Here is a 15173-nt window from a genome sequence, read left to right as displayed (position 1 = left end):
ATAATTTCGTGGACTTATATATATGCTTCCCACCCCCCTCTCTGAGATATTTTATCTCTCTCTCTCTCTCTGTCAGAGAGAGAGAGGGGGGGGGGATGCGAAGGAGCTTCAAAGGCTGCCAGGAAGCTGTCTCTCCATCCGCTGCCATGACACACTCTACCATTTCTTATCTCTATATTGCCCCGGCGTTTATGATGACGTCATCAAACCGCGACAGCAGAGTCACCCACCCGGGTTAATAGTTCTTAAAGAGACAAGGGCCCGTCGCGGCCGTTTCGAGGGAGGAAGCGGAGGAGGGGGTCGTGATGACGGGCCGCAAACTGCCAAAGGAGAAGAAGCGGCACCGCTCCCGTTTGGGCGTCCCAGAGGAAGGAGGAGGGGGAGGTGGGGGCAGCACCGGCGGCGGCGGCGGCGGGGGCAGCGAACGGAAGCGGCGGAGCACGGAGGCGCTGCTACACGGCGGCTTCAGCGAGGTATCCTAGTAGTGTGGCCCCTGCTGGCAGTGGGTCGAGGGAGGGAGTGCGCAGGCGCAGATGGCCCTCTCTCTCTCTCTCTCTCTCTCTCTCTCTCTCTCTCTCCTTGCAATTGGCTGAGCCAGAGAAGGAAGAGGCCCAGGCGCCACAAAATGGCGGATGTGGCCCAATAACAACAATAACAACAATGCTAGGAAAGGTAGTAGAGGGCAGTGGAAAGAGAGCAGGACCACGAGGATCGCAGAGTTGGAGGAGGCCACAAGGGCCACCCAGTCCAACCCCTTTATTCTGCCATGCAGGAACTCCTAGATGTTTATCACACTATACTCTTATAGTGCTACTATTCCACTTTGACTGCTCTAGCTGCCTCCTTCTCTGCCTGAGAATTCTAAATACCCCTCCTTAAAACTGCAAATCCCAGAATGCAGCAGGAGGCAGCTAGAGCAGTCAAAGTGGAATAGTAGCACTTTAAGAGTATAGTGTGATAAACATCTCAGTCAAAGCATCCCCCTTAACAGATGGCCATCCAGCCTCTGCTTCAAGATCTCCAAAGAAGGAGACTCTATGACACTCCAAGGGAGTTTGTTCCACTGTCAAACAGCCCTTACTGTCAGGACATTCCTCCTAATGTTGAGGTGGAATCTCTTTTCCTGTAGCTTGCATCCATTGCTCCATTGGGTCCTGTTCTCTGGAGCAGCAGAAAACAAGGTTGCTCCCCCCTCAATATGACATCCCTTCAGATATTTAAACAGGGCTATCATATCACATCTTAACCTTCTCTTCTCCAGGCTGAACATCCCCAGCTCCCTGAGTTGTTCCTCGTAGGGCATGGCTTCCAGACCCTTCACCATTTTAGTCGCCCTCCTTTGGACACATGGCTCCAGTTCCTCCTCATCCTCCCTGTGGATTAGACTTCTCCAGGAGCCCCTTATCCTCCACTTCTCTGCTTCTATTCAGCGGTTCTCTATGGGAGTTTAGGCAACTCTTCCTGGATTTCTTCCTTGTTGTTAGTTGCCCACAAGTCATCCTCGATTCATGGCAACCCTGTGGATGAACCATCTCCAAGACCCCTGTCCTCTATCTTCCTACTCAGGTCTTTTAGGCCCAGGTCCATGGTCTCCTTCATTGAGTCTAACCATTTGGCTTGCGGTCTTCCTCTCTTTCTACTACCTTCTACCTTTCCCAGCATCACGGCCTTTTCCAATGATTCTTCCTTTCTCATGTGTGTACACAGCATGACTTTCAATTTAGCCATCCTGACTTCTATAGAGACTTCAGGCTTTATCTGTTCTAGGACCCTTTTTGACCATCCATAGTATTCTCAGCAGTCTTCTCCATCTCAAATGAATTGATTTTCTTCTTATCTGCTTTCCTCACTCTCCAGCCCTCACATCCGTACATGATGATGGGGCTACTATGGCTTGGGCTAGTACTAGTCTAACTTAACTGCTCAGTTGTATATTTTTACTCTTTGGGATCCTGCCTAGTTCTTTCATAGCTGCCCTTCCCAGTCTTCTTCTGATTTCTTAACTGCAGTCTCATTCCTGATAGGGGACTCTTTTGCTATTTCCATTCCTTCATTGTCTGTGTTGAATATACTTTGGTCCTCCATGGTCATTATTTTGGGTTTTTTTTTTATGTTCAGCATTAAGCCTGCCTTTGTACATTTTTCTTTGACCTTCCTTAATAATGGTTCCAAGCCTGTGATGTTTTCTGCTAGTAGTATGGTGTCGTTTGCATATCTTAGATTGCTGATATCCCTTCCTCCTGTCTTTTCTGCTCCTTTTTCTGAGTCTAAGCCTGCTCTTCGTATGATATGTTCTGCATGTAAGTTGAACAGATAGGGTGAAAGGATGCAGCTCTGCCTAACCCCTTTGCCAATTGGGAGCCATTCTGTTTCTTCATGTTCTGTTCTTGTCCTGAGTACAGATTTCTCATCAGGACTATTAGTATAAAACATACAAAAACATATATAGACTATCCAAAAGGGTTTTTTTTAATATCTAAAGTACATGCCCCATATAAAAGCCTTTCAGTGTTTGAAGACCTCTAAGGAAGGAGTGTAGTGGAGTCTCCTTCCTTAGAGGTCTTCAAACAGAGACTGGATGGCCATCTGTCAATGGGGATGCTTTGATTGTGATTTCCTGCATGGCAGAATGGGGTTGAACTGGATGGCCCTTGGGGTCTCTTCCAACTCTACAATTCTATGATTCTAAAAGCCACAATTAAAAGTCGGCTTGAATAGAAATGTCTTTGCCTGCTGGCGAAAGGAAAGCTGGGAAGGGGCCAGCCTAGCCTCCCGCAGAAGAGAGTTCCAGAGGGTGGGAGCAGCCACTGAGAAGGCCCTCTCTCATGTCCTCACCAAGCATGCCTGGGATGGTGGTGGGACCGAGAGAAGACTGAAGAAAGGAAAATGGAAGCACCTTCTCATAGGCCTCATCTGCACTGCAGAAATAATCCAGTTTGACACTGCTTTAATTGCCATGGCTCAATGCTATGGAATTCTGGGATTTGTAGTTTCTTGTGGTGCCAGAGCGCTGACACAGAAGGCTAAATAGCTCACGAAACTACAAATCCCAGTGTTCCCTAGCGTAGAGCCATAGCACTTAAAGCAGTGTCAAACTGGATTATTTCTGCAATGCCGATGAGGACATAGTTGTTTTTATTATTATTATTTCTTTGTTGTTCTAATACATTTCATTATCACCGTGGCAAATGATAAGTTGTGATATGGCACCAGGTTGGAAAAGCCATATGCTAAAGATCTTGTGGCTTGGAAAATGCCATACGCTAACGATCAAGTTATTCCTAATTATATATTTTGGACAGCAGACATTCCCATGGGACCTCATCAAATCTCACAGGCTCTATGTGTTGATGACACTCAGCTTTACCTCTCCACTTGAGAACTTTTTCTTTTACCCCAATTATGAATCTCCAGATACCCTTCTATTATTTTTCACTTGGACACTTTATTGTCCTCTGAAGTTCAGCATGTACAAATTCTATATTTTCCTTTGTAAGATTTCCTTTTTTCTCTCATTCATGCCCTCTTTTGAAGCAGCATGTAATTTTGGCTTCATAACTGATAATTTTCCTTTCTTCTACATACTCAACCCATTGCCAAATCATGACACTTCTCTCTTTAAGCCATTTCAAAAATATGCTTCTCCCTCTCTGGCTTTACAGCAAAACTGGTCTGCATTCTGAGTGTCTTTCACCTTGATTGTGGAAGTCTTCTCTTTAACATCTTTTTTTGCAGGATCTTACCAATTAACAGGCTTCATTTGGCATAAGCTTTCATAGACTACAGTCACTTCTTCAGAATAAGTAACACCTTTTTAAGGTACCACAGGACTGTTTCTTTTGCTGTAAGAGGCAAAGATAGTTACGTTACCCTTCTGAAAATTTCTTCTCTGTATCTTGGGCAAGCCACTCTCAGCCTGAGAGAATGGCAATGGCAAACCCCTCTGAAGAAACTTTCCAAGAAAACCCTATGATAGGTTTGCCTTAGGGTTGCCATAAGTGAAAAAATGACTAGGAGGCAAACAACAATAACAACAGGTTTTTCTTTGCCTCACCTCTGTACCAAACTCCTCTGTACCAAACAATCATCCTACTCTCTTATTGTTTTCATCATGTCATACCCACCCCCTGTAGATCTCTGGGTTCTTGTCTACTATTACCGTAGGTGCTGTCCACACTTATCTTCTTTACCTTCAATGCTCCTCATGGCTTCCTTCTTCCCATCCTGTTTATCCTAATAGACTGTCACTACTTGGCTGGCATCCTGCTGGTTAATCCAACTACAGTAGATCTATTCAATCAGTTGCTGACTGTTGAGTCAATATGTTGGTAAATCCCAACGATTCAATGGATCTACTCTAGTCAGGACTACCAACAGGATTTAGGTTCCTGTCTTATCATTTTTGCTCCTGCATTTTCACCATGTTTTAGGTATCCAGAGGTCCCACTCCCTCAAATGATTTTGCTTTTTCTTATCTTGTCTCATGTATCTGGAAATCTCTTCCAGAACACCTCTGAAACTACACCTCATACTTCTTTTAAATCCTTCCTCAAAACATATATTTTCCATAAAGGCCATAATAATAATAATAATAATAATAATAATATTTATTTGTATCCCGCCTCTCCCTGTATTGGATCAAGGCGGGTAACAACAAACAAAAACAATAAAATCAAACATGAATATCAATAGATAAAATCATAACAGGACATATTAGATCCTAGTTCCCCAATCTCCCTCCCACCCTAAAATACCATTAAAAACAATTACCAATAAAAAGTGGCACAATGTCATAGTTTCTGTATTAACTGTAACTAAGAATTAAATATATGCCACTTTTATAGCCAGCATGGTGTTGTGGTTTGAGTATTATTATTATTAGTAACATTTATTTATAGAGCCCTGTAGGATTTGCTCAACACATAGAAGAAATCAAAATGAATGAAGAATAAAAACCAGCACACACGCTAAAACATCAATATTACAAAATTAAAACATCACTAAAATAATAGAGCAGGCGCACAGTCAAAACATAAGCATCAAGTATTGGCCTAGGACACTTGGAGGCCAAAGTGTGAATCCCATATCTGCCATGGAAACCTGCTGGGTGACCTTGAGCAAGTCACGATCTCTCAGCCTCAGAGGAAGTCAAAGGTAAAGTCCCTCCAAACAAATCTTGTTAAGAAAATTCCATGATTGGTTTGCCTTAGAGTTGCCATAAGTCAGAAATGACTTGAAGGCACACAACAACAATCTACTATTCCAATAAACACATGCTCTTTTGTTTTTCCTGTCCAGTTTCTTCTTCTGTTTGCTCTCCTTTGCCATTTTCAGGAGCTCTGAGAGACTGAAGCAGCAGCAGTCATATCCAGCATGTTGTATTCCTTCCTGTGATTTTGAGAGGTCCAGGTTCAAGTCTCCATTGAGCTATGAAACTCACTAAGTAACCTTTGGACAGTTATTCTCTCACAACCTAGCCTATTTCACAGGGTTGTTGTGAGGATGACGTGGTGGAAGAGAAGAGGCGTGTGTGCTGTCTTGAGTTTGGATGAAAGGTGGGATATTAACTAAGCAAGAACTCAGTGGGATTTCTTAGTAGACATGTATATGATTCTGCTGTCAGGTCTGTAGACAAAGCTTGTGTGTGTGTGTGTGTGTGTTGTGTGCAACCCTATCCTGGGGTTTTCTTGGCAAGATTTGTTCAGAAGAGGTTTGCCATAGCTGAGAGAGTGTGACTTGCCCATTGTCGCTCAGTAGCTTTCATGGCTGAGACAGGATTCAAACCTTGGTCTCCATAGTTGTAGTCCAACTCTCAAACTACTACACCATGCTGGTTGTCAGTTGCTGAGATTGCTATAGAGTCAAATACATTTTTGATGGACTCATGACTGAAACAGTTTTCTCTGTCATTTTAGGAAACAAAAGGTACTCCACAAGTTCCAGAGAAGGAAGACGTGGGGCAAGAACCCAGTGACATAGAAGAAGGTGGACTAGATCTCAGTGTGCAACTAAAGCCAGTTAGTTTTTACATCACAGACAAGAAGGAAATGCTTCGGCAATGTTTCTATATCATAGGAGAAAAGAAATTGCAAAAAATGTTGCCAGATGTTTTAAAGGTACTGAAATGTCAGATTTTGTGGTCTCTTCCAACTCTATGATTCTAAGTCTGTACACTTTGTAAACAGTAATATAAAGCCATGTTTTTCAAACTGGGCCTCCAAATGTTTTGGACTTCAACCCCCAGAGGTCTCAGCTAGTATGGCCAATGCTGAGGGATTCTGGGAGCTGAAGTTTGAGAACCATTGGTGTGACGAAAATGTGATGTTCGTTCCTTCTCTAGTAATTCTACATCTTTTATCAGGATTAAAAATGTATTTCATATGCTAAATATGTGTTATTACATCCTGTCATAATCAGTTTGTGAGCATAATTTTTTCCCCAGTTCCACAAATCACACTGTATATTGGCTTATAGTCTGTATCTTTCTTTTGGGCTGCTAACTAGAGACAAAACAATTTTAGCTTCTAGCAACTTGGGCTATAATCTTAAAATCTATGGGAAGGCATTCAAGGGGCCATTGGATCCCTTCCTCTGAGGGCAAAGACAGAAATCCACTCTTAGGGGTGGGGGATGACCTGAACTTGGATGCCCTTTCCCTTCCAGCCATTGCAGAAACCTCCAGGACTGATGGTTGTTTAACTTCAAAGACAGGCTTATTGGACACATGTAAAGAGGTGAGAGATCTGCAAGAGCTGCAGCCTTCAGATGTCTCTGAACAAGCAGTAGATCTATACTAGCCTTTGAACTGATGGAGATGACGTCTTTCTCCTTGAAATAGATAGGAGAAAAAGCTAAAGAAAGGAAGACCTATTAAAAATAATTAAAAAAACTACTGGGCTTCATATTTATCAGGGTACATTTACACTTTAGAAATAATGATGTGTAGCTTCAGCCTATGAACTCCTGGGATTTGTAGTTTTACATGGTCTTTTGCCTTCTCTGCCAGAGTGCTGGTGCCTCACCAAACTACAAATCCCAGGATTAGGATGGAGGCATGACAATTAAAGTGGTGTCAAAGTTCACTATTTTTACACTGTAGATGCACCCTTAGTGATGTTACAATTCATCCCCACTTACCAGTAGGATTGCTGTTTTAAACTTACAGTTAGAATTAAGAGATTCCCCAAAGCAGAATGTGTTTTCTTTAGATTTTAAGAAGGCAAAGGAAACATGAGTGGTACTGCTATTTGCATTGAAAATAGCAACTTTTCTATTGTGCATGAAAGTCACTACATTTAATTGCAATTTTTCTGTGGTTATTTCATTTCTGTGATAATTTTCCTATGTATCTATTATTTGTCTGTCTGTCTATCTGATATCTTGCCTTTTTTCCCACTGCAGGATTCAAGGCTGCTTACAACCATCATAATTGCACATTTGACATAACTATAACACACACACACATACCTATTCACATACATAGATTTAATTGAAATGATCCAATTCATTGATGTCCAAATTCACTCTTAGGAGACATGCTGCACAGGACTGAATAGTTATTTGAGGTGAAGTCAGAGGCTTTCATGGCTAGCATCCATAGTTTTTTGTGGGTTTTTCGGGCTATGTTGCCAACTCTTCTAGAACATGGTCACATAGCCCAAAAAAACCACAAAAAACTATAATTATTTGAGGTATTTCTTTAAGGCATTTCCCCGTAAAAAAGTCTCCCAGAGCAGCATACAGAGATACTCTGTAGATTTACTATCTAGAAGACTCAATAGAAAAGGACAAATCAATGAGGAGAGGAAGTCAGGGAGAACTCAGGCACTGGTTAAAATCACACAGTAAAATAGTTCTGTGTTCCCTGCTTATTCAAGGATTTTTTATCTACGGATTGAAGCATCCATGGCTTGAAAATATTTTTAAAATATATAAATTCCCAGAAAGCAAACCTTGATTTTGCCATTTTATATAAGGGACACCATTTTACTATCCATTATATTTAATGGGACTTGAGCACCCACGGATTTTTTTTACGCACGGGGCCGCCTGGAACCAAACCCCAGTGGATACCTAGGGCCAACTGCATAATACTAATAATGGTCAGTTGGAATGAAAACAGTTTAGGGAGAGGATGAGCCAAATGAAGCTGGTATCTCAGGATAGCCAATGGGTGGATTTGCTTTCTTGCTGTCATTCTGTTGCAGTTTGATGGAATGTCTGTTGCCAGATGACAGTTGAGCAGCCTTCTAAGGCTTGAGCACTATTCTGTGACCCAGGTCATACATTGTCTGGGTTTTGCCAGTCAAGAGTTCTGTTAGATCAATTTACTCATATGATGATTTTGAGTTAGCATATCCATGAAACTGACTAGGTAATAAGATTGGTATGTATGTTATTCTCTCATAATAGGGTTTATAAACCTTCCTGGCATAATGATTTTGAAGTCTGGAATATACATTTTTAATAATAAATAAATGATGGTGTTACACATTATTGGAGAATAGTACAATACAATCAGCCCTCCTTACCCGTTGATTCTTTATCCATGAATTCAACCATCCATGGCTTGAAAATATTCCAAAAATATATAAATTCCAAAAAGCAGACCTTGATTTTGCCATTTTTCTATAAATGAACCCCATTTTACTACCCTATTGTAGAATTGCTAAACCACCTAGTGCTCTTCCTTCCTTATTACTAGGTGAGGTATTCACAGAACACGAGATAAAGTCATTTAACCATAGATTCTCTGTATTCTATGTCTCTTGGAAAAAGAGAATATCCTCCTTGGTTATGAAATGTATAAAGGAATGGTCTCTACCCCATTGTATGTAATGGGACTTGAGCATCCATGGATTTTGATATTCCAGCAGATACTAAGGGGCCATTGTATTCAAAATTAAGACTGGAGACAACTGGAGCGTTTATTTTTTAAAAAAGGATTTGGTTTACTAGGACATTCAAACCAGGTCGTTATCTGAAAAGATAACAGGGAATGTGTCCCTGTTAGTTTTGCTGGAGCTCTCAGCAGCTTTCAATACTGTCGACTATGGTATCATTCTGGGGCGCCTCTCTGGGATGGGACTTGGGAGGTACTGTTTTACAGTGGTTCCATTCTTTCCTTCTGGAGTGGGTCCCTCGGGGTTCTTTGTTGTCCCCTATGCTATTCAACATATACATGAAACTGCTGGGAGAGTTTGTTTGGAGTTTTGGGGTGAGGTGCTATCAATATGCAGATGATACTCTACTACTCCTTTCCACCTCAATCCAAGGAGGCTGTCCTGGTCCGAAATCAGTGTCTGTCATCAGTAATGGACTGGATGAGGACAAACAAATTGAAACTTAATCCAGATAAGACAGATGTGCTTTTGTCAGTCAGAAGGCAGATCAGTGAATGGGGATTCAGCCTGTGTTAAATGGGGTTACACTTCCCTTGAAGATGCAGGTGAACAGTTTGGGGATACTCCTGGACTCAGCTTTGAACCTGGAGGCCCAGGTTTCTGCAGTGACCAGGAGTGTTTTTGCACATTTAATGCTTGTGCACCAATTGCGCCCAGTCCAACGTTGGATATGGACATGGTGGTACATGCCTTGGTTACATCCCCTTTGGACTAATGTAACACGCTTTACTTGGGGCTACTTTTGATGAGTGTTCAGAAACTTCAGTTGGTTCAAAGAGCTGCAGCCAGGCTGTTAACGGGCAGGTTATAGAAATCACACAACGGCTCTATTGAAACAGTTCCACTGGCTGTCAGTTTGTTTCCAGGCACAATTCAAAGTGCTGGTTATGACCTATAAAGCTCTATATGGCTCAGTTCCAGGCTATTTGGTGGATTGTATCTCCCTGTATGAGCCAGTCCCGGCTCTGAGATCCTCAGGAGAGGCCCTTCTCTCCGTCCCACCACCATCACAAGCACGGTTGGTGGGGACACGAGAGAGGGCCTTTTCTGTGGCTGCCCCTAAGCTCTGGAACTCCCTTCACAGGGAGGCCAGAATGGCCCTTTCTTTGTTGGGTTTCCGCCAGCAGGCAGAGACCTTCCTCTTCAGACAGGCTTTGAAAGCAGAAGGATTTTAAAGAATGGGCTGGATGTTGTATTCTTTTAAATATTTTAAACGTCTTTATCTTTTTAACTATATTTTTATGCAATTCTTTTAATATTGTAATACAGTGGTACCCCGGGATACGAATGCGCCGCCTTACGAAATTTCCGGGTTACGGAAAAAATCCATTTAAAAACATTTTTCCGGGTTACGAAGGTTATTTCGGGTTACGAAAAAAAAATTGGTGCTTTTCGGCGCGATTTCACACGGAATCGCGGCTTTCGCTATTAGCGCCTATGGGCATTTCGGCTAGCGAAAGTTTCCGGGTTACGAAAGCGGCGGCGGAACGAATTAATTTCGTAACCCGGGGTACCACTGTAATTTAATTCTGTTTTAATTTAACATTTTTTCTGTGTTTTTAATTGTACTGTTTTTAATCTTGTAAGATGCTCTAAGTCCCAGTTTTGAGAAATGGGTGGGATAATAATAATAATAATAATAATAATAATAATAATAATAATAATAATAATCGATCTGAAGGGAGAAGCAGGAAATAATAATAATAATAATTAATAATAATAATAATAATAATAGAAGATACCTGTTAAGATGCTGAAAACATATAAATGTAATAAACCATAAATTGTAGCTTACTTTGAGCAAGCAAGCGTGCGTCCGAGTGAATGGACCTTCTTTCTTCCTGCCTTCTTTACTAGCTAAAAATCCTGGGACTCTGTCTATGATTTGTTTAGCATGACATCTGAACTTGGAACATAGATTTATTCTTCCCCTAATCTAGACGTTAGAAGAGCAATAAGGCGGAGTTTCCAGTTTTGACATTATGTTGAACAAGCCAAGGCTTATTGTGATATCGAAACATGCCCTCCTCCCGACCACCATCTTGCTTGTCTTTAATGCATGTTGTTCGGTTTTTATTGGTTTTTGTGAGGCAGTTTTTATGATGTGTAAGTTTTAAATGATTCTGTGAACCGCTTTGATCACCCCGGAAAAGCGGTATAAAAATAAAGCATATTATTATTATTTATTATTATTATGCCCGCTGAAAATAGGGTAATATAATTTATAGCTTAGCTAGTCAGGAATTCCTAAATTATGTACTGTGGGGAAATTTCTAATTTGACATAAATAACATATCAATTAAAAACTCATATGGTTGCAAAATACTGTAACCCACTCCTCTGCTCCAGAGAAAGTAGTCCTGCTCATCTTGAGATGTGCCTTTTCAAATGGAAGACTCCCTGAAAAAGGAACTCAGCCATTACTTTCTTGGCTTGTTGATGATGCTAATTAAACATATTCTAAAATTAAACCACTTTCAATTATGTCAGGGGTGGCACAGTTTATTCATGTGCCCATTTTAACGCCCGCTGGACAAACAAGACGTAAGGTCACATTTCCCGTTCCTATTTGGGCTGATATTCAGCCATTTTTAAATAATAATAATAAAATTTTTATTTATACCCCGCCCTTCCAAACGATCAGGGCGGCTTACAAGAGCACCAAGGTGCAAACATCATACAAGGTTAAAAACAACCAAAACCATAAACATAATAGCAATCCTTAAAAACAATAAAAATTTTTGTAGGTTATGTTTGTTAAGGGCTTGTCAAAGTTAGGCTAGCCATGGTATTTGGGGCCTGTTTTAAGGTATTGAGGGCATTTTGCCATTTGAAAGCCAACCCCACCCCCCCCCCCAACAAACACATTTTATTTTGATTTTATTTTAAAGGAAGTTTTGTGGTCTTAGTTTGTAGGGGCTGCAAAAATGGGACTGAGGGTTGCATGCAGCCCACAGGTGCATTTTTCTAAACTCTGAGGGGCTGTCCAGACTGCCCATAAAGTAGCGGCATGCAGCTGCCCCTTTATTGGCCAGATTGCGGTCAACCTCATGGTGCGGCCCCGATCCGGCCTCTGAAGAGCACAAAAAGCACCTCCTTTTTACACCCTCTAAGGGGTGCCATAACCACAGCAGAGCAGCTTTATGATGCCCCTTCAGCGCTACATAATGTGGATGCAGCACCAGAGGTGCGTCATGATGGTGCGCGCCATGTGGAGCAATGTGCGCCAAAATGGCGCCATGGGGTGGAGTTAGGGCGTCCAGCGTGAGAACGCTGCGCCCTGACTCCCCCCACAGGCCGGCACAAGGTGTTGGTGTGTTTAGGCCTTGAGTGTGTTTTTATGATGATAACACTAGAATCTCAATATCAACCCCCAACAACCCAAAAATAGACAACTGTGACTTTACCTTATAACCCCACCAATTAAAATATACTTTTGCCAATTAAAATTGACTCTTCCACTGATTAATCAACTAAGCTGTACTTGATTAACCAACCAATTAGAGCTGGCTGTCCTTTTCAGTGTGTATCCTATGCATTTGTAAGCTGGTTCAATAGTAGTTCAGTAGATATTAAGATCAGACTGCTACAAAAGCATTCTATGTTTATATATTTGTCTGTATGTGTGTTTTAATAAATACTGTTATACAGCCCTTGGAATGGAGCAGGCTGGAAATGTAAATAACGTTAATTACTGTGGCATATGGAATAATGTAGTATATAATTATAGCATTTCCATGGGGATATTGAAATTTTTCTTTAATTGGACATAATGCCATCAGATATGAGTGTGGCAACTTGGCAGTTTATAAATAAGTCATTTATAATTAAAGAGAACACTACTCCCAAGAGATGTATGGCATGCTTGCTAGGAAATAAAGTAACCAGAACTTGAGGGCAGGCAGAATTTGAAAAATAAACAAAAAGCAACATTATTGGTGGTTGGTGCTCTATAAGACTATTGCAGGTTCTTCTAGTTGGTAAGAAAGTTACCCATATTCCCATTATGATATACCTGTCTGTGTCACCATTTATGGGGAGGAAGTTTTTGTAATTGGTGGAATGGAAAGAGAGCAACTCCCTTTTTTGTTCTCTAAGGCTCTAGTACCAGTTTCATAGCAACATGTAGTGACTGCCTGTTAGCTAACTATATTGATGTTCATGCTCCTTCTATTGTAGAAAAACCTAGCAAAATTTATTAAGCCACAAATATTTTGTCCACCATGATCCCTCCCATGTCTGAGGCCAAAAAATGTGTGAGTGGAGGGGAAGATTCATAGAAATTCTCATTCTGTTGGAAAGCACTTGGGTTGTTTATAAACTTGCCATGGAAGCGATTTGATGGAGAAATATAGACTCCCCATCATGAGGTTGAATAAAGTAGCTGGAATGGCTTGGAGGGACTCAGATACTGAACCACTGAGGAACATACTTTCATTTTCTAATAAAAATAAAAAGAAAGACAAGTTTAATAAACCAGTATCTTAGACAACAGTCTGAAAGGAATTTCAGCCTTAAGTTAAACTCTGGTTAGCTTTAGGCAGAAATAACTGTAATACTGACAAACAACTTTACCATGACTAAGTATGGAATTTGCGGCAGGAAGGCAATCTGTATACCTAAGATTAATGCCAGCTAACAGTGCTTACTAGAGAGCAAGGTGGCCCCAAGACATTTTGTTGCTTGAGGCTGAATAGCAAACTGTACCTCTCCTCCGCCAGCCCAGCTTATGATTCATAGCCTACTAAAGCATCAACTCCACAAGCATCACAGGTTGGTCTCAGTGTCTACCCAAACTGTTATAACATGAGCAAAGTGGTTTAGGATCATTTACTGAGAAAATAAAGATGATGATAAAAGAATTGTGCCTCAGGTTTGCTGTTTTTGCTGCAACTGACTAATACAGTTTTCTTTCTTAAAATAAAAATGAAGGTGTTGGAGACCAAGTAAGAGTGGTATTGATCTCTTTTCAAAAGCTGGAAAAGAAGTCCATTGCAAGTAATGAGAACAGTAGCTGGAATAAGCCAAATCCACTTGCTAAATCAGGGGATTTGATAATTTGTTCAGAAGACAAAAAGAAGTTCAGAGAGTGTATTATCAGTTTGGCTTAATCAATGTGCAGTATTTGGTTGTGTGTGTTTTTTTAATGGTCTTGTACTAATGTTGCATTTTTAACAAAAGAGCCATCATTTCCCCTAGAACTGTTCCATAGAAGACATCAAAAGGCTTTGTCTTGAACAGCTGGAACTCATGTCTGAGAAGAAATTACTGAAAATTCTTGAAGGTAAGCAGGAGTGCATGGCAAACTGAAACTGAAAGTATGCCATATATTGAGTTTACTGTAAAATTTTAGGGTAATGCCCATCAAAGAATAGATAAGGGCATGGGGTTTGTATCAATTCAGCAAATAAGAGGGTAAATATATTTGGTAGTAAAAATTAAGTTATCCGACTAACAGCTCAATCCTGCTTAGAATCCATTTAGAAATACGTTCAGAAGAGTAAAATGGGACTTACTATCTATCATGTGTGTAGGTTTGAATCCTAATACTTAGATTCTAGTAAAATGGAAATTTTAAGAAGTCTCAGCAAGCTTGAAGTTCTTTATTTCATGCATTTCAATCAGATTCATGATTCAGAGCATTCATGGTTGAAAATCCAGAGCAATTTATAGCAAAGGGAGTATCTACACTGGAAGATTTATGATTTTGGATTACTAATCTTTGCTTTACTGCAGAAAAAGCAATGTGCATTTGTTAGAAGCTAGTAGCAGCATTTGACCGTTTTTGTTCCATGGTTGTTTAGATTTGTTTGTTCCATTGAAGGACAGGAATAAACTTTCATGCTTTTCCACAATACTGTAGCTTTGCAAATGCTGTTGTTTTTCACTACATTTTGGCTGTGATCAGCAATGTTGGTTTTGTTATCTGTTATTTATGAAGCTTCATCAGCCACAGCACTTTCCAGGGTAGCAATAACAAAACAAAACAAAACAAAAATTGTGAAATAAAACAAACTGTTGTGATAGCAAGGGACAAAAAACAACTATAGAATAAGAAAATGGATAAATGCAGTTGGTCTGTGAGCCTCTTTTATATCTCAAGACCCTCTGAACTACTGAAAAATAAAACAACCTCCCCCCCCCCCCCAGATAATCAGAAATCCACTTCTGGCTCTCAAAAATGGATATTTTTCAGTGTTAAACAGGACAGAGGAGGACTTGAAATGTATTTAAAAGGTAAATTGTTGTACCTGGAGGTTAAGAGCAGCA

General features: G+C 40.7%; 1 protein-coding gene across 2 annotated transcripts in view; it reads left to right on the top strand.

Annotated features, from left to right (window-relative positions):
* Positions 1–211: 211 nt before the first annotated feature.
* The window catches only part of CAAP1 (caspase activity and apoptosis inhibitor 1), a 41306-nt gene continuing 26344 nt past the window's right edge, over positions 212–15173 (top strand). The window contains exons 1-3 of one of the 2 annotated variants that reach the window (XM_089487997.1): positions 212–473; positions 5916–6116; positions 14103–14187. In XM_089487997.1, coding sequence (XP_089344123.1) covers positions 306–473; positions 5916–6116; positions 14103–14187 — 454 coding nt within the window. In that variant the 5' untranslated portion in view covers positions 212–305. Of the gene's footprint in view, positions 474–606; positions 673–5915; positions 6117–14102; positions 14188–15173 lie in introns of those variants that run through there. The other variant, XM_089488002.1, reaches the window with a different exon arrangement.

Source organism: Sceloporus occidentalis, unplaced genomic scaffold, assembly GCF_023333645.1.
Source record: "Sceloporus occidentalis isolate IW3139 unplaced genomic scaffold, rSceOcc1.0.p SCAF_1, whole genome shotgun sequence".
In the NCBI taxonomy this organism is placed as follows: Eukaryota; Metazoa; Chordata; class Lepidosauria; order Squamata; family Phrynosomatidae; genus Sceloporus; species Sceloporus occidentalis.
Note: the sequence above shows the minus strand (reverse complement) of the source record. Positions and strands in the feature narration are given on the sequence as shown.